Below are 20,080 nucleotides of genomic sequence, written 5' to 3'. Positions count from 1 at the left end.
AGGACTGACATTTTGACTCAGGGGAACTTCCACATGGTGGTTTAATGAACTAATGAGAAGCTACTCCCTGCATCAGCTGACCTTAACCCTCCTGTTATGTTCTGTGTCAAATTGACTAATTTTAAAGTGTGAAGATCTAGGAAAAATACCTAAAAGTATTTTTTCAGTATGAATCTTCTTCCGCTGGCCTTAATTAGTGTAATCAACATATAATATGAAAATGGTTCATTTCACATAATTGCAAACAAAAAAAAACAAAAGAAAACAAAATTGTAATGTTATGTTTCAATGTTATGTAAAACTGTTGTGTTTTATATGATGGTCTTTCAAAGTAATAAAGTAGTGAAATGTTAAAAAACAAGTTAGAATTATGAATCATTTTTATATTATATGTTGATTACAGCATACAGTATATATATATATATATAACTACACTATCTGGTAATATGTGTGTTATTATAGCTTTATAAGCTTTATAATAGATTAATCATTAAAGCAGGAGGAATAAATCAGAATTATATGAATTATATTCAGTCTTATTATAATCCACTGGTGCAGCAGTACAGATCTGTATGTGGGAGCTGTGTAGTAAACCAGTGAATATAGCGCCCCCTACTGCTGCTGTATATTAATAGCAGATTAAAATCTGTTCATTTATATTAATACAGTATGTGTGTATTTAGGCATAGCTCTATAAATCTCAGATATCAGTTATAATGTTCTGCTTAAATCACTGTATATCTAAAGAGTTAAAGCTCTTCCTACTGTATCTGTTCAGACCTGCATTACATAACTTAGTTGGAAGCTGTGTGTGAGTGTGTTTGTGTGTGTGTGTGTGTTTGTGTGTGTGTGTGTGTGTGTGTGTGTGTGTGTGTGTGTGTGTGTATGTGTGTGTGTGTGTGTGTGTGTGTGTGTGTATGTGTGTGTGTGTGTGTGTGTGTGTGTGTGTGTGTGTATGTGTGTGTGTTTAGGTGGATGAGTAGAGAAGCAGGTTTTTCAGGTTGCGGTAAAAACACTTAAAAGCCAAACCGCGGCAGCAGACACACATACACACATCTACAGCTCTGTAAGTATACACACACACACACACACACACACAAACAAACACACACACACACACACACACACACACACACACACACACACACTCTTTCTATCGTATTCTAAAACACACAAAACACACACTATCAATATCGTCTTATTTTTCCTTATATCTGACTGAGCTTTCAGGTACAGTTAAGGTTTGTGTGTGTGTGTGTGTGTGTGTGTGTGTGTGTGTGTGTGTGTGTGTTGGCATGATTGAAATGTAAGTTTTGTTTCCTTTTCCTCATTTTTCTTCTTCCTGGTTTGAGTGGTAAAGGATCAGGGTGATCAGGTACTGTCTGGGGTTTCAGTGTTACGGGGTGGTAATGGATCAGGGTGGTTGCTCAGGTCATTTTGGGGGTTGTTTTGACAGTGTTGGTAGAGTTTGAATATTGTGTGTTGGTAATGGATCAGGGTGGTTGCTCAGGTACTCTCTGGGGGCTGTTTAAGGACTGGGTGTTGGAGAGTGTGGTGTGGTTTGAGTGCTATGGGGTAGTAATGGATCAGGGTGGTTGCTCGGGTCCTTTTGGGGGTTGTTTTGACAGTATAGGTAGAGTTTGAATATTGTGTGTTGGTAAAGGATCAGGGTGGTTGCTCAGGTACTCTCTGGGGCTTGTTAGGGGACTGGGTGTTAAAGAGTGTAAATGTGAGTGTTATGGGGTGGTAAAGGATCAGGGTGGTTGCTCAGGTACTCTCTGGGGGTTGTTTGATTATTATTGGGTGGTAATTGCTTTGTACTCTCTTTTTGATCTTTCTGAATCACTGTTAATGTTGTAACTTTATTATCCAATCACAGGGCCCAGATTAACACAGAATCAGATGGAGTTCGCGTGTGAATTTGTTTATATTTCTCCAGCGAAGCAGGTGAAGCGCTCAGGTGAGGGGCGGAGCTTGTATGTAAGGTACGCAGTATTGGTTATTTTTTTGTATTTATTTCTTTAATCTAATTAATTGTTTTTCGTCTTTTCTCAGCTCTTCTCCCTCCAGCAAAGGACTTTCCCATTAAGAGCTCTACAGCCACGCCCCCTAAACCAATCCCCGCCCCCAAACCACCCGTACCCACTAAACCCTCAAAACAATGCTCACCATCGCCCCCTGTCCCCACCACCCCTAAACCACACCTTTCAACCAGTCCCAGAAACCCCTCACACACACCTGTCTACGAGAACCTGTCGAGAACTCCGCCCACCCCACCAAACAACACAGGTGAGTTTCAGTCTTCAGTACATTGCAGTAAAAGTTACGTAAAAAAAACAAATTAGCGAAATGACAAAACACAGCGCATCCAACTAAAGCCAAAGCTCCACCCATATTTAAAACGGAGGTAAAAACATGATTTTTACAGACGCAGCAAACGTTTTCGAAATTTTAGGGAAGCAACTGATGTATATGTACAACACCACGGACAAATTTTGGGTTACAATAGCACCGTGCAGCTTGATTTAAGGTGTCTCAGTGTGTCTTTGCTATAATAACAACAGGAAAAGTATGTCTTTCACTGTTTGTAACGCAACGCAAAAGTCATGTACTAATTCTCTTAATTAATCATGGGTGTGGTTAATAATTTTCAGAGTGTCTCTTGCTCATCATTCTCTTTAAGAGTAGGTCAGGTGAGCTCTGTCTTTGGTGGATTGCTATTGTAACGGTGCAGCTACCTGGACGTGTCCAACAAACTCTTCTCAGCAGAGGAAACTGAGCTGCTGGTTGACGCTGTGAAGGAGCTCCAGCAGCTCATTTACGGGAACAGCAATGTTATTTTATTTACTATTCTGTTTATTGTTGATGTAAAAGTTGGGTTTGTGCTGCTGTGTGTTCATGTGTGTGTAATAAGTGGGGGTGTACGCTCGGCTCGGCACGGCGCCTGTGTTACCGAGATAGCGATGAACGTCTGACTGTTGGCGTCTGTCTAGGTTGTATTCAGTCAGTGGAGCTCCTGTGTTTTCTGTTACCAAGATAAACAAGATAAAACTCCAGAAATGTACCTGAACACACCTCATTTCCAGAACACCACGCCCATCAGTGTAGATATATTCAGAAGATCTGCTGCTGTTTAAACCAGGTATTAATTTATATGTGTATAAATATGTTGTTTTTTCAGTCACTTCTCCTCCACGGGTTTGGAAGGTGCATCTTCCCCCGTCTGCTCCCTCCACCACTGCTAAGCCAATCAGAAAACCTCAAACACCATCAAACAGCAGTGAACCCATCTACGAGCCGCCGCCCCCAGACCCCGAATCACAGGCCTCTAAACCCCCCACCTCCCCCCGTAACTACAGGACCTCCCAGACACCAGGTACACCACCTACACTCATCATCTAATACAGTATCTGCTCCCAGGAGGAAGTGAGGGAATTTTATTCTATTGAGAAAGAAGATAAAAGTTATCAGGATCAATAAATTATTATAAATTTATTCTGATTTTTAGAGTAATATTTATTGATCCACACATACAGTAGTAGTGTGTATCGTATGTGTAACACTGCAGACGTCTCAGCAAGAAGTTGTAGAGGTTCCTCCTGTGATAATCCATCCCATAATAACTCCAGTATTCTCTGTACACAGTAGCTGCAGATTGGGTGGTAGGGGTATAGGAGTGTTGATAGAGCGTCCAATAGAAACAAATCCCACACATTTACTATAATCAGATGATACAGTGGATCATCTTCAGTAATGAGTTACTGAGTTACTCTACAGTCCTGCTGTTCTGATGTAACAGTCAGTGCTGTGATTCTCCACTAGAGGTCAGTATAAACTGTTAATAACACAGAAATCCTCTGTTCTTACAGCTGAAGCTCCGCCCCTTCCGCCACGCCCACCCTTCTTACCGAAATGCCCGGAGTACGTATTAGTGCGCCCTGTTTCCGGCCGGGACCACCTCCCCGCCAGCAGCGCTCCGGCTACTGAAGGTCTGAGAACTTCCAGCTGTAGATCCTACAGGACCTGAGTGAACACACCTTTACACACTTTTACACAGCCCAGATACAGTACACTCCTTCAGCCAGGACATGCTAAACTACCCACCCCGCATTTTAACGTTTATTTAAGGTTTAATCACATTTTTTAAAATCCCTTCATTGTCCAGTTATGTAATTATATAATATATAACAATAACTCTTTTAATGTTATGTACTATATAAATGCTCAATTTGTGGTTAATGATAACTGATTGTCAGTTAACACATGTTTTCATGCTGTAATTGGCTTTAGTAAAAAAATTGCTCAACTAGTAAAAAAGGTACTTTCAATTTTAAATAAAAATGTAGCTACTAATAAAATCCTATTATCGTATTTATGAGAGGTGTACTACCACGTGCACAATCACATGTATGATCACATGCACCCTTCACACATACTACCACATGTACTATCACGTGCACTGTAACGGGTAATATCAGGTTCCACCACAGCTTGCATCTACATCTGGATCACCATCTTCTGGTGTTTCCTTACTTCTGAAACACAAATTATAATTACTGTTATAGTGATGATGATGATGATGATGATGATGGTGATGATAGTGATGATGGTTCCAGCAGGAGAGTCTGAGGGTCAGCTGCTGCCTGGAAACCCGAACGTGTTGCTGGTTAATCTGGGGAAGCTGGTGATGGAGGAGCCGGGTAAGATCTGCTCAGTTTTAATGTGATGAATCTGATTGATTATTTTGTAATATAATAACATGTTTATACTGGTTTGTGTGGGTCGGGGGCGGTTAGGTGAGCCTGTGCTGGGAGAACCGACGTCCTGTTTTGGATGTGGATCCGTGTTGGAGTCCAGCTACGATAACATGGTACACATAACATAACTACATGTTACTGTTATTATCTGTGTTTTATACTCTGTATACCTTTATACTCTACAAACAATGTGGTATGACAAGAAGTATGTAGCTAAAAGAACTGTGTAACTGTAAGGAACAACAACAAACAACAAAAAAACTTTAAGAACTGCGTAACTATATCCCTATCTCCGACAAACCAAGTCTCCCTGAAGCTGTGGGAGTCTCCCGCATTTCGGTAGAGGCTCCCTGATGCCCGCGAGTCACATATAATCTCCCGAAATTCAGAACGAGTGCCCCAAACGCCACACAGGCCACAGACTTTTATTCTCTAATCGCGTGTGGGAAGGAGAGAGAGAAAACAGAGAGGGTTCTGATTGGCCTGTTCTCTGCAAAGAGTCTGTGAGACAGCCAATCAAATGTGGGCGGGCAGTGTTTTCCCCCCCTCCCGGACAGGATTTGTTCAGTGAGTGAGAGAAAGCAGATCATGGCGGAGGCAATATTAATAATTATTGTAATATGATATGAAATGTTTTTGATGTTGTGCAATTTCTTGTGATATTGTTACTGTCAATTTTTGTCAAATAAAAAAAAAGCAGAGGCAGGAAAGCAGAGGCCTTCCAAAAAGAAAAAAGATAAAACTCATTAATAAAATTAATTAATATAAAATTAAAGTTTCGTTATCATTTGGTGAGTTGGTTGAATTTTTATTTTTTTTTGTCGCCTGGGCGGGGGGGGGTGGTTGGGGGGGGGGGGACCTCCCTGAAATCAACTTTTGCAACTTGGGATGTCTGCTATCTTGACGGGATTATTTTCTCGGGGGGAAGTCTGTGTAACATATTTCACACTTCTATTCAGTGATAAAACAGGAGGACCAGTGAGTTTTTAGGTTTTCTCGGTCACATGACATCATCAAGTTCAGTAGCTCCTCCATTTCCGCTAGCTGATGTGTTTTTTTAACGTGGATCTCCATGGAAATCGTGGTGCGCCCAAAGTGTAATTACGGTGTGCGGCAGTGGACAAATATCTATTTTATTAAAGGAGACGAAACTCAGAGATGTGCGTCCGGACGGGACTAAAATTACCTGAGGAGCACGGAGTTCAGAGAAAAACAGTAGATAATTCAGCCTGTAATTTTCTCAGTGGACGTCTGGGAAATAAAACACCTACATGATCGTTCTGGACGGGAATAAAATCACAGAGGATGAAAACCCCCATAAAAGAGAAAATTACCCAGAACCCCCTGAGAAACTAATCCTGTCCAGACAGGGCTGTAGTGTTGTAAATTACAATACATTTAATTGGTTCTTTGTTAAATTTATAGCTCCCTCTATTGTTTTTGAGTTAGAAATGCATGTAATCTTTAGAAGGATGCGAATGTTCAAAAAACTCTAACATTTTTAAACAAATTATACTATTATGTTACAAAGTGTTTCCAGAAAAGTGTGTGATTATAAGAAATGTTTTTGAGGACGAGGTTTAAAACATTTTAAAACATTCTGAACAACTGATTTATTTTAGGAAGTAAAAAGACTAAAGTCAAACGTTTTCCTTTTTTTAGGTAAAAGAATGTTATTTCTGTCAGTCTTGGAGCCCCGCCCCTTCCTCTCCTATAGACCCGCCCACTGGTTGTGAGGACTGCCTCTTCCAGTTGAGTCCTGGGATCAGAGGCTCCTCAGCGGACAGTAACCTGCTCATCTTCTGTATCTCTACCTCACACTCCATGAGTACCAGTGCTCAGGTGTGTGTTGCTATGGTGTTATGCTATTGTTGCTGTAGAGTTGCTAGGTAAGGTTGTCAGTATGCCTTTGCTAGGGGGTTGATATGGACTTCCAGGTGAATGGTGTTGCTAACCGTACACTAGGTGGTTATATAGATTTTGTAAATTAATAAATTTATCATTTCATAACTGGCTTATCATATTTGGTGGCTGCTATGGTGTTCTGAATTGGTTGCTATAATGTTCCTAAGTGGTTGATATAGGACACCGGAAGTTTACTATAATGTTTCTAATTGGTTGCCAAAGTGTTGCTTGGTGGTCATTATTGTGTCACTTGAGGTTGCTACAGAATCCCAGGTGGTTGATGTGGTGCTGCTAAGTGGTTGCTATGGTATCACGGGTATTGTTTGTTATTGTTTGTTTCTACTGCAGGTTGTAAAACAGAAAAGTGCTACACACAGGTCCCGCCTCCACGTGAGTTACACTATCATCTAATAACACTGTTCGCACATTTATTACACATTTATTCACTATCAGCTTACACAGTGTGTGTGTGTATATTTGTGTATATTTGTGTGTATATGTGTGTGTGTGTGTGTGTGTGTGTAGTGTGTACAGGAGGCTGTACTACAGTGTGTTCAGGTTTTGAGTGAAAAGCTTCCAGAGACTCGTGTTGGTCTTGTGACTTTCGGTGAAAAGGTAATTATCATATTGGTGGATTATATATTAATAACCTTTATAAATAAGTAAAGCAAACTCTTTAACTGTCATTAATAAAGTTATTAATAATATAACACATAATAAAGGTCTCATAATAAACTGTAAAGGATAAAGTATACCTTCCTTATTATCCTTATAAACTAATAATAACTCACAGTTACTGTGCAGATTCTTAAGTATATATTTAATGTTTATAGTTGATTTCTGAAGGCTCTGGGTGAGGTGTATTTTTGCTGTGGTAAAGAAGTGTTGGTGTGGGGTATTGTGATTGGGGTGTCATGATTGCACTGCTGACTGTTGACTGTTGTCAGGGTTTTAATCATTCAGTGGCGCACATGTATTTCCCACGGCCAAGATACAAATACACCAGAAATATACCTGACTGCTCAGTGTAGATATATTTCTAAAGCCTGACGCTATTTTAACAGTGTGGGAGCAAGATGTGAAAATAAACTGTTGTTGGGGTGTAAGATAGCAATGAACATCACGACGTACCTTGTGCAGGGTGTATGATAGGGCCCTTATAGTTTATTAATAAGTTTATTGGGGGGTAAATCTGTTCTGTAACTGAAAGGAGGATCTAGTACCTGTTGGTTCCTCTATCCTGGATATAAGATGAGATTGAGAGGGTTGGGTTTGGAGGTTCTACAGGTTCTGTATGGATCCTGCAGCACATTTACCCACAGATGTTGCTACAGCTGGGCCTGTAGATCCTGCTCTATAAAACACCTGCAAACACAGGGAATGGATTTCTAGGTTCTAGATTGTTCTAGATTAAGAGCAGTGTAAATTATAGGTATTAAATGGGTGTAAAATACACTTCTATACAAAAATTAATAGCGCTAATGCTAATGTGTGTTTTGTTAGGTAACGATACACGGTTACGGTGAAGTCCCGCCCCGAGTTCTTCAGGGAGGAGAACTATCTGATAAAAACCTCCTTGAGGAGGCGGGGCTTAGCTTTCCAACTCCGCCCCCTCTGTCTGAGAGTCAAGCCAACCTTCAGATGGAGATTCATAGGTAGCTACAATATAACAGCTAATGCAATATAACAGCTAATGCAATATAACAGCTAATGCAATATAACAGCTAATGCAATATAACAGCTAATGCAATATAACAGCTAATGCAATATAACAGCTAATGCAATATAACAGCCTATGCAATAATATTTGATTTTGTAATCTTCTTTGCTAAACCTATGAAACCTGCTACTCCTGCACTCAGTCATCTTGCATGTGCAGTGCTGGGTGGGTGGTCACTAACATGCAACCAACGTAACTCTTTTGCTCTTCCTTTTCTGGGCTGGTCCTGATGAGGGCCAGTTCCATCATAATACTTTTGATGGTCTTTGCTGTGTCTGCATGTAAGGATACTTTCAAAGTTCTTGAAATGTTTCAGATTGACAGACTTTCATTTCTTAAAGGAAGCAAAAAAAACTAAAATATAAACAAAAACTGCTTAGTTTATTAAATAATTCTATATGTTTTCCTTTATATTATATTATAATTTGGATGAGTTTAGTATTAATCTACAAATACAGAACATTTATAATAATGTAAATTTAGTCCTGGGTAAACTCGATGTAACACCAGACTGTGGTTAGTGATTGTATTTCCTGTTGTTTAACCAATCACAGGCTGGAGGAGTGCGGAGCGTCCGCCCTCGGACCTGCTGCCCTCGTCTCCATAACGATGGCCTCCAACCACCCTGGGTCAAAGGTCAGCGGAGGGTTTAAAAGTATTTTTTGGAAACAGCTTATGGCACCTTACATATATTTCAGTTATAATGAAGCTATATTTAAACACAACATAAAACATTAGATTGTGTTTTTAAAAGCCTTTTTCATATATCTTCTGCGAACCTTATTAGATTTAAGTTTGTGTTTTTTTAACATCATTTTTACTACACTTGAAGTATATTATAAAAGTACTACTTTATGTATTGATGCACATATTTTTTTTACTCTAATAACACTGAAAAAAAACTACACTAAAGTACACTATAATCAGTATTTAATGCCACTATATATATTTTAACAACACACCATATAATTTAAATTATATTGCTTAAAATTAATTTTATGGAAATAAAGATAAAGTATATTTAATGTGTATTTTCTTTATGTAAATTAAATTTAAAATGCACTTATATGTATATGTCCTGTACACAAGAGCACGTTACACGTTACATATAATAAAAGGTTAAATATGAATACTGCTGTATACTGTTGTTGTAAAATGGCCTCATAGCTGACTCAGACGTGCAAAAGCACACACAGCTTGTCTAATTCCTGTAGTAGAGAAGTGCTGCCAGTAGATTAGGACTCTCTGGAGCTTGATGATTTATATAATATCAGGTTTGGGTTATAGAGGGGTATAAAGACCCGGGTATTGATCTGTGATCAGTGGAGGATCTGTGTTCCTGTGAAATGATGGAGCTCCGTATAATAATAAAGCAATAATACACTTGAGGTTTGTGCTATAACGTGTAATATTGGCACTGCTGTGCTGTGGTCATAGATCAGCAATATTAAAATTTTACAATATTACAAGTGTATTATTGTGATTACACCACAGTTCCATTATCTCTGTTTATTGAAAGATTTTAAAGAGTTAAAGAGGAGGAGTTAAATAGGATCTGATTGGTTATAAAAACACCACCAGTTAAAATAGTTCCATTGCTGCTCTGTTTGGCTTGTAAGCGCTGCATCGTTGCTAGGTTACCTGTATGTGGCGGAGTAATACATGGAGAGCTTCGGTTACAGTGCATTACCGGCTGATAATATATATATATATATTTATATATATAAGGAATAAGGAATATTGTGTGTGTGTGTGTTAGGTGCTGGTGTGTACTGATGGTGTTCCTGATGCAGGATTGGGTGGTTTGAATCCGAGTCTTTTTCCCAATCGTTCAATCGTCTCCTCGTCAATATTCTACAGGGATCTGTCAGAGACTGCAGCGGCGCACGGGTACAATCAACCACCTCACCCCCACACTCACCATACACCACTACCTATATTATATTAATATATTCATATCAAAACTCACCAAACACCACCACATATATTAAAATAATATATTAATAACAGCAATTACCATACACCACTACATATATTACATATATTATATAAATATATTAATAACACTCACCATACACCACTACATATATTATATTAATATATTAATAAAACTCACCATACACCACTACATATATTATATTAATATATTAATAACACTTACCATACACCACTACATATATTATATTAATATATTAATAACACTCACCATACACCACTACATATATTATATTAATATATTAATAACACTTACCATACACCACTACATATATTATATTAATATATTAATAACACTCACTATACACCACTACATATATTATATTAATATATTAATAACACTTACCATACACCACTACATATATTATATTAATATATTAATAACACTTACCATACACCACTACATATATTATATTAATATATTAATAACACTTACCATACACCACTACATATATTATATTAATATATTAATAACACTCACTATACACCACTACATATATTATATTAATATATTAATAACACTCACTATACACCACTACATATATTATATTAATATATTAATAACACTCACTATACACCACTACATATATTATATTAATATATTAATAACACTCACCATACACCACTACATATATTATATTAATATATTAATAACACTCACCATACACCACTACCTATATTACATATATTATATAAATATATTAATAAAACTCACCATACACCACTACATACAATATATTAATAAATAATAATAACACTTACCATACACCACTACATCTATTATATTAATATATTAATAACACTCACCATACACCACTACATATATTATATTAATATATTAATATATTAATAACACTTACCATACACCACTACATATATTACATATATTATATTAATATATTAATAACACTCACCATACACCACTACCTATATTATATTAATATATTAATAACACTCACCATACACCACTACGTACAATATATTAATAAATAATAATAACACTTACCATACACCACTACATATATTATATTAATATATTAATAACACTCACCATACACCACTACATATATTATATTAATATATTAATAACACTTACCATACACCACTACATATATTATATTAATATATTAATAACACTCACCATACACCACTACATATATTATATTAATATATTAATATATTAATAACACTTACCATACACCACTACATATATTACATATATTATATTAATATATTAATAACACTCACCATACACCACTACCTATATTATATTAATATATTAATAACACTCACCATACACCACTACGTACAATATATTAATAAATAATAATAACACTTACCATACACCACTACATATATTATATTAATATATTAATAACACTCACCATACACCACTACGTACAATATATTAATAAATAATAATAACACTCACCATACACCACTACATATATTATATTAATATATTAATAACACTTACCATACACCACTACATATATTACATATATTATATTAATATATTAATAACACTCACCATTCACCACTACATATATTATATTAATATATTAATAACACTTACCATACACCACTACATATATTACATATATTATATTAATATATTAATAACACTTACCATACACCACTACATATATTATATTAATATATTAATAACACTCACCATTCACCACTACCTATATTATATTAATATATTAATAACACTCACCATACACCACTACATACAATATATTAATAAATAATAATAACACTCACCATTCACCACTACATATATTATATTAATATATTAATAACACTTACCATACACCACTACATATATTATATTAATATATTAATAACACTTACCATACACCACTACATATATTACATATATTATATTAATATATTAATAACACTCACCATACACCACTACGTACAATATATTAATAAATAATAATAACACTTACCATACACCACTACATATATTATATTAATATATTAATAACACTCACCATACACCACTACATACAATATATTAATAAATAATAATAACACTCACCATTCACCACTACATATATTATATTAATATATTAATAACACTTACCATACACCACTACATATATTATATTAATATATTAATAACACTCACCATACACCACTACATACAATATATTAATAAATAATAATAACACTCACCATTCACCACTACATATATTATATTAATATATTAATAACACTCACCATACACCACTACATATATTACAATAATATATTAATAATAGCACTCACAATCCTCAGCTACATATATTATATTAATATATTAATAAAACCAGGACCCATTAACACATTAACACATGCTGTGTTTTAACGTGAGGTGAAGTTTACAGTGATGGTGCCGGATACAGCGTCACTACTGCAGAATTCAGAATGTAGATTACCTTTTAAAAATTATTATTTGAAAATATTTGATGGCACATTTCCTCTTTAGGTTGTTGAGTGTGGAATATGGAGCTAAACTAGCCTTTATTTCCTCCATTAAATCTCATTAAAACTCAACACTTTATAATATTCTAGTGTAAAAATCACCAACACTTCCCTGAGTATTCATTTACTTTATTAATTAACCCTTTATTAAATATATTTTTGGGAGAAAAAAAATCACAGCACATTGTTTATCACGATGATCTTGTAAGCTTACAGCACTAATGTAAGAATAGAGTAAAAATATAAACAAGCATGTTCATGTTTTTATTTATGACCCATTTGTAAACCTTATTGTACTGGATGTAGAGATGCCATGTAATATTATAATAAAAATAAGGTAGGATATGGAACAGAGTAAAAACCAAAATATTGATTTGTTGGTTGATGATTAAATTAAAGTATTAATTATTAAATAAATGTATTTCATATAAAGCTTTTATCTGTCTCTCTGCAGTGTGTCGGTATCTGTGGTGTCTCTGGAGGGTTCAGTCTGTAGACTGGATGAATTGGGACGAGTTACAGACGGAACCGGAGGAAAGGTGTGTACATTTTTACTATAAAATATATATTTATATATATTTACTGATCAACATATTTACTACGTTCATTGTTCATTATGTTTTTTCAGCTCTACTAAGCTTATAGGAAATATAGGCTCTATTTTAGTGATCTATATAGAGAGAAACAAGGAGGAGGTTATAATATTCTGCTATAAATATTATATATATATATATATATTGTGTGTGTGCATATATAGGTAGTAATATCTAGCTATGATGATCTGGGGGAGGAGTTTATGCGGCTGATTGATGACAGGATCATTGCTACGAGCTGCACCGTCACCCTGCTGTTCCCTAAAGTTCTGTAAGTGATTTAAACATTTCCTGAGTTTTATATATTTACCTGTTTAATACAATATATATATATATATAATGCTCTATAGAACAGCCCCAAAGCATGATGCTCCCACCACCATGTTTAACAGCTGCTACAGTGTTACTGAGGTTTAACACCTCAACAATCTCTGACCTATCTTACCATAAAATATTTATCCATAAGGATTATATTTTCTATATGAGGTTGAGCTGTGAGCTTTAGTGGAGATTTGAAGGTGTGGGTTTTGGAGGCGGAGTCTATGGTGAGGTAAAACTCTGAACTGTAGACAGTGATACTGGTGATACTGGTGATACTGGTGATGCTGGTGATACTGGAGCTCCAGCAGCTTCCAGTTCATGCCAGGTCGGTTTTTGTTTTTATTTGTTTGGATTTTGGGCTGTTTCTGATCTGAACTAAAAATCAGTTTACTCTCAGCTGATTGGACAGATCCTACCTGAAGTGGCTCCGCCTCCCAGTAACTGGTTCTTACATACAGCTGTCTGAATAAGTGATGTTGGAGAAGTTCAGAACCGGATCCAGGAGACGTTTGGTTCTGATCCGATTGGAGCTGCCAGTCAGAACCTTTTTAAGTGGTTCTGAGACGCTTTCAGCTGTAGTCCATCATGATCACTAACAGGAAGTTGAGAGCTGTTACACTGTATTTACACCAATTTATCCCATTCATTTTTAATAGCAAATTTCGACGCAATGCATCTATCCAATCAGAGTGTGGAGAGAAGCTGCAGAGATTGTTGGGGTCTCTGGTGGGTTTTGAAAATATTAATACAGTATATACCGTATTTTTCACACAATAAAGCACACCAGATTATAAATCAAATAATTTTTAAAGTTAAACGAGTGCTGGATGTTAATCTACACAGATTTCTCTCCTGAAAACTGTTTATTTGGGTGAATCAAGAGTTTCCGTTTATTTACAGTAATCTTAGATTTACAGATTTATCCTAAAGCTAGCTGTGGTTAGCAACACTTAGTGCTAATAAATGCTCCCTGATAGCGCTACCCTGAGGACCCCAGTAAGCCAGGGTGATATTATCTATCGGTTCGTCCCACGTAGCTTATTTTAACACGGTAAACACGCAGACTACAGTCCGATATACTCACCTCTGAACAGTGAAAGAGCTAGCGCTTAGCACGGTTAGCAGCTAATGCTAATACTGCTCCAGTCATGCTCCCTGAACCCAGAACTCTTTCACAATTCCAGCACCATGAATCCTGATATTGTTCATCTTGGAATATGAAGAAAAAATTAATCCATTGTTGGAAGAATAACCTGGTCTATATTCAGTATATTCAGGTAGAGTCAGCTGACCTCATTCTTTCAGCACATACTGTTGCTGAACCTAAACCTGCAGCATCAACCAACCCCACATCATTTACTCACTTAAATACAGATGGAGACTTTTATTTTGGACAGGAAGTGAATAAAAGTGGGTTGTGATTTTTAACCACGAGAAAAGTGGGTTTCGGGCTGAAACCTGTTCAGATTTAAAGGGATAAATATTTCAGAGGATTCTTCAAAATGTAAACTCATGCTGTAAATTATTGCATTTGTTTTTATTTTAAAGATGTATAATATCATTGAAATCTCAATATTACCATGATCTTGATTTGTGAGGAATGTAGGAAAGCTTCTAACCATACCGTTGTGTTGTGTCTGTAGGACGGTGATAGGGGAGAGGCAAGCAGGGCATTGTGGGATACGGGAGGTTGGGAACATCACAGAAGAATCACAGATCACCTTTCAGTACGGACAGGCAGCAGCAAACACCAGTAAGAACATCAATCATCTTGCTGATCTGATTGGCTGAGGGCTTTCTGTGATGAGCTGAAGTTTGAGCATCTCTAGATCTTCCAACAAGACAATGACCCAAAGCATTCCTCAGTATAATAGATCCATAATAGGACATATTAGGTTTCAAACATAACATCTCTCTCTCTCTCTCTCTCTCTCTCTCTCTCTCTCTCTCTCTCTCTCTTTCTCTTTCTCTTTCTTTCTTTTTCTCTCTTTCTCTCTCTCTTTTTCTCTCTTTCTCTCTCTCTTTCTCTCTCTCTCTCTCTCTCTCTCTCTCTCTCTCTGCAGTTCTGCAGCAGGGTAGGAGTGTTAGTGTTCAGTTGTTGGTGAGGTATTGTCGTTGGGATGGACTGAGCATGCTCAGAGTTCTGACCACCAACCTCCAGACCACCGATGACAGGTAATCAATCAATTAATCAATCGATCGATCGATTATTATTGATCTTATATAAAATTTCAACTTTAACAGGTCTTTATTTTATTTGACCTGATTAGTTTAGATTAGTTTTACACTGCAGTTTAGTGAATAAACAACTTTACTACTTCCTGTCATCATTACTCACCTATGTGGGCGGAGTCTCTCTATACTCTACACTGATTGGTTTGAAGAATGTTGATAGGTGTTGTGCTAAATGATGTCTCCCTGCCAGAATGTGTCTCTATTATTGGAGTGCAGGTTTGAATGAGTAAAAGATTCCCCTCAGATTCCTTTTATTAGTGTTTATAAATAAAGATTAATCTACAGCAGCGACCTAGCAACCACTTAACAACACCTTACCAACCGCCTATCAACACCAAAACAACCACCACAAAGATGACAGCAACTGCCATTCAACACTGTCCCAACCACCGGAGACCTAGTTATATCTTAGCAAACACCTGGAATACCTTAGCAAGTGCCTAGCAATGCCTTAGCAACCACCTTATAAACAATAGTAACGATAGCAACAGATTCCATGTGGTTTATTGGTGCGCATTTTGGTGCGTTTAGATTTATGCCTGTGTGAAACCAAACCAAGCAGAGGGAGAAACTCTCCAAATAAACGTAATAAACTTATCGACTGATAAATCTGATAAATCTGAAAAGACTCCAGGTAGAAACAGAACCGTGGACGTGATCAGGGTTCGAATTACGGGGTATTGGAGGGGTCAGACCCCCCCTAATTAAGACTTCAACCCCCCCTAAAGGGGTAAAAACAGTAGTTTCAGGGGGTATATTCTGTGGTAGTTCTGTGGGAATATTGTGATACGATTTCAATCCCCCCTAAAGTGGATCAAACCATTATTCCATGATTATAATCATATTCCTCTCGTTTACCTGCTGCTGGATGATTATTGGTCAGGTGCATCTAAGTTAGGCAATGTGCTCAAGCACCTTAAATGCTGCTGATTTACCATTCTGCTTTAAATGCTGCCGTGACGGTGCTTTTAAGGTAGAACAGAACGTTCAAACAGGAATCCAGGTTCTGTTTTATATGGGCTGTTTGTGAAGCAGAAATGTGTAAAACTCTTAAAACACTTTATCATCTATTTATCAACTACAGTCTAAAAAGGGAAAGTGTTTAAAGTAGAGAAAACTAACTTAGTTTTAATGCAGGGAAACAGTTAAGGCAGAAAGGAAATGTGAAGAAGAAACTAAAAGCTTTATACGCTGCAGTAAAAACACACCTAGTGAGGAATTAGTTACTCAGATTTAATTACTCATTTTTAAGGTAAGACTTATTTTCTATCTTTTTATTAGGCTACTTTGAAAATACCAATAAATAACAATAGCTAAGCTTTTAAAAAGGCATTAGCCAAGCTATATAAATGCATTCCTACATCTCCACTTTTATACATTTATTATATATATATATATATATATATATATATATATATATATATATATATATATATATATATATATATACATGTAATACTGTAGTCCCAGTGTCAAAATATGTGATTATTAGATGAAGGACAAAATCCTTATTTATATCTACAGGGATTTTCAGTTACATTGTTATTTTCTATTTATTTAGAATTAAATGACAATGATTCCTGTGGGAGAATTCCTAAATGGTGAGAAAGCTGATGAAAATAGCAGCCAATAGCATTGTGTGTGTTTTAGCAGGATTAACTGTGGATTTTGCTGTATAATATATTATATATGATTTATAAAGGTTATTATGTGGTATATAAGTGGTACATTATGGAGAAGACATTATGGATTTGTCTGTAGAGGTTACAGTAAAGAAGTGAGACACTGTATTATACAGTTATCACTGTATAACTGAATAACTCGCACCCTGGACATGATGTTCTTTATTATTATAGTCAGTAGTTGTGTAGTGTGTAGTTGTGTATAATTGTGTAGTGTGTAGTTGTGTGTGTAGTTGTGTAGTGTGTAATTGTGTGTGTGTGTGTAGTTCTCAGGCTGTGTGTGGTCTGGATCTGTCGGTGCTGATGGTGAACGCTGGTCAGACGAGTGCAGCTTTGGCCCTCAGGGGCCGATTCCGAGACGCCCACGCCGAGAGAGACGCTCAGAAACAGCTGATCCACCGAGCGCTGTGAGTGACATCACTTCCTGTTATAAACAGCATCATTCAGATTCACACAGGATAAGAAATGTCAGTATAATGAATTACGTGATGTGATTATAATCAATATTACTAGACTGTAAAATATCTATAGGATATGTATCAGTTATCAAGTCAAAAGCTGGAGTTTCTGGACGTTCTTAAAATGTTTTTTATTTAATTTAAGGTTAAGGTTTGGTAACATCGCTGTGACGTCAGTCCTCACAATGTTTTAATGTTGAGTTTTGGGAATGTTACTTTGAACTATTTCATAATGTTATTATTTGTGTAGCAAACATTCTAAAAACGTTACGATGCAGACGGTTATTATGTCTAATGTTTTCAGAAAGTTCCTAGAAAGTTTTTCTGTAACAGTACAGGCTAAACAAGACACTGCAAAACATTTTAAAGGGTTTGAAGAGATTTTATTGTCATTCACATCACAAACTGTGATCTCACCGTCCAGTTTACACTCAAAGAGTAACTGTTAAAATAGATAAATATAAGATTAAAAAAGAATAAAAGGAACCTGCACTCAGAAGTTATGAAAATAAAACCTTTTAACTTTTAAAAACAGTAATAAAACCGATATTAAGATAAAGACATATCATTTAGAAGTAGAGCAGCAACAGGAAGTCAGAGTGCAGCAGGTTTTACTACAGCAGCGCGGGTCAGTGTGAGTAAAGAGCAGTAACATGTTAGAGTTTAATGGTGTATTTGGAGAGTTTTCTGTCGATAATAACTTTTCTCTGTGAGCACTGTGATAATGAATATAATTGTGATTACTGTGATTATTGTGATTATTGTGTTACAGTGAGTACAGACAGAATACTGAAGATGAGCTGATGTTCAGAGAGTGGATCAGAACTTCTGACCCCATCTACAACAACCTGGACATATACACACAGGTACATCACACACACACACACACACACACACACACACACACACACACACATCTTATTAACCCACACACATTTTAAATGTAAGTGGAAATATAATAATAATTCAGTATTTTTAAATGTATGTAAATTTCATATTCTGGGAAAATCTTCATCCTAAATATACATTGCAATATTTAATATAATAAATACATTTTATTAAATATTATGCTATATTATGTTATCATGCTTCCAGGTCTTAAAGTATTTACCTGTGATTTCTCAAAACTAAATACTACATTTACACTGATCATTCATTCATTTATTTATTTATGTATTTATTTATTTATTTATCTGTAGAAAGCGTTAACCATAACCTTCATTAAAGTGATTCTTCTGATAAAACACATTTTTTCCTAATACCATAATATGACTTCAGATCTGCACTAGCCTTTAGATTCTGTGCTAATTGGGGGGATATAAGCTTTTATTATTAGTTAGCTACATTACCTACATTAAATACATTACCTACATTAAATACATTACCTACATTAATTACATTAGCTACATTAATTACATTAGCTACATTAAATACATAAAGTACATTAAATACATTAGTTATATTAGCTACATAAGGTACATTAGATACATTAGCTGCATACAAACATTAGGATTTGTTACATGGACTTCATTAGCCTTTTAGCTTCAGTGCTAATTTGTGGGGTATAGGTTTTCATTAATATTTACATACATTGACCTCGTAGCTCCAGTGCTAACTGATGGATATATTAGGTCCAAGTCAGTTTCCTGAGGCACTGAATCCATAGCACCAAGCTAACTGATGCTAATTGGTGGAATATAGGCCTGTATTACTTGTTAGCATATGCTAATAGCTAACATAGCCTGTTCTACTGATTAACCCTCTCCACTGTATCTGTTAGTCTCTCTCAGACGCCGACGCCGCTGTGATGTACGCCATGAAGAACGGCTACTACCACACCGAGTCCTACTGCTAACCGCACACCGGCCACTTTATCAGAAACACCTTCTACCACTGTGGCCACTTTATTAGAAACACTTTGCTGTATAATTAAGGTGTT

General features: G+C 36.0%; 1 protein-coding gene across 2 annotated transcripts; it reads left to right on the top strand.

Annotated features, from left to right (window-relative positions):
- The first annotated feature begins 1,504 nt into the window (after positions 1 to 1,504).
- On the top strand, positions 1,505 to 20,080 carry LOC111189867 (circularly permutated Ras protein 1-like). Of its 2 annotated transcripts, none has more exons than XM_049480365.1 (19): positions 1,505 to 1,960; positions 2,056 to 2,289; positions 3,182 to 3,376; positions 3,870 to 3,989; positions 4,620 to 4,700; positions 4,797 to 4,870; positions 6,420 to 6,599; positions 7,011 to 7,052; positions 7,188 to 7,277; positions 8,166 to 8,317; positions 8,937 to 9,018; positions 10,142 to 10,272; positions 13,307 to 13,391; positions 13,610 to 13,716; positions 15,410 to 15,519; positions 15,830 to 15,941; positions 17,950 to 18,090; positions 18,914 to 19,007; positions 19,922 to 20,080. In XM_049480365.1, the coding sequence occupies exons 1-19, from the start codon at positions 1,903 to 1,905 to the stop codon at positions 19,994 to 19,996; spliced, it is 2,163 nt and encodes a 720-aa protein (XP_049336322.1). In that variant the 5' UTR covers positions 1,505 to 1,902; the 3' UTR covers positions 19,997 to 20,080. The 2 variants fall into 2 exon arrangements, with proteins under 2 accessions (XP_049336322.1, XP_049336321.1); XM_049480364.1 differs by having other exon boundaries at positions 1,506 to 1,960; positions 4,617 to 4,700.

Source organism: Astyanax mexicanus, chromosome 6 (assembly GCF_023375975.1).
Source record: "Astyanax mexicanus isolate ESR-SI-001 chromosome 6, AstMex3_surface, whole genome shotgun sequence".
In the NCBI taxonomy this organism is placed as follows: domain Eukaryota; kingdom Metazoa; phylum Chordata; class Actinopteri; order Characiformes; family Acestrorhamphidae; genus Astyanax; species Astyanax mexicanus.
Note: the sequence above shows the minus strand (reverse complement) of the source record. Positions and strands in the feature narration are given on the sequence as shown.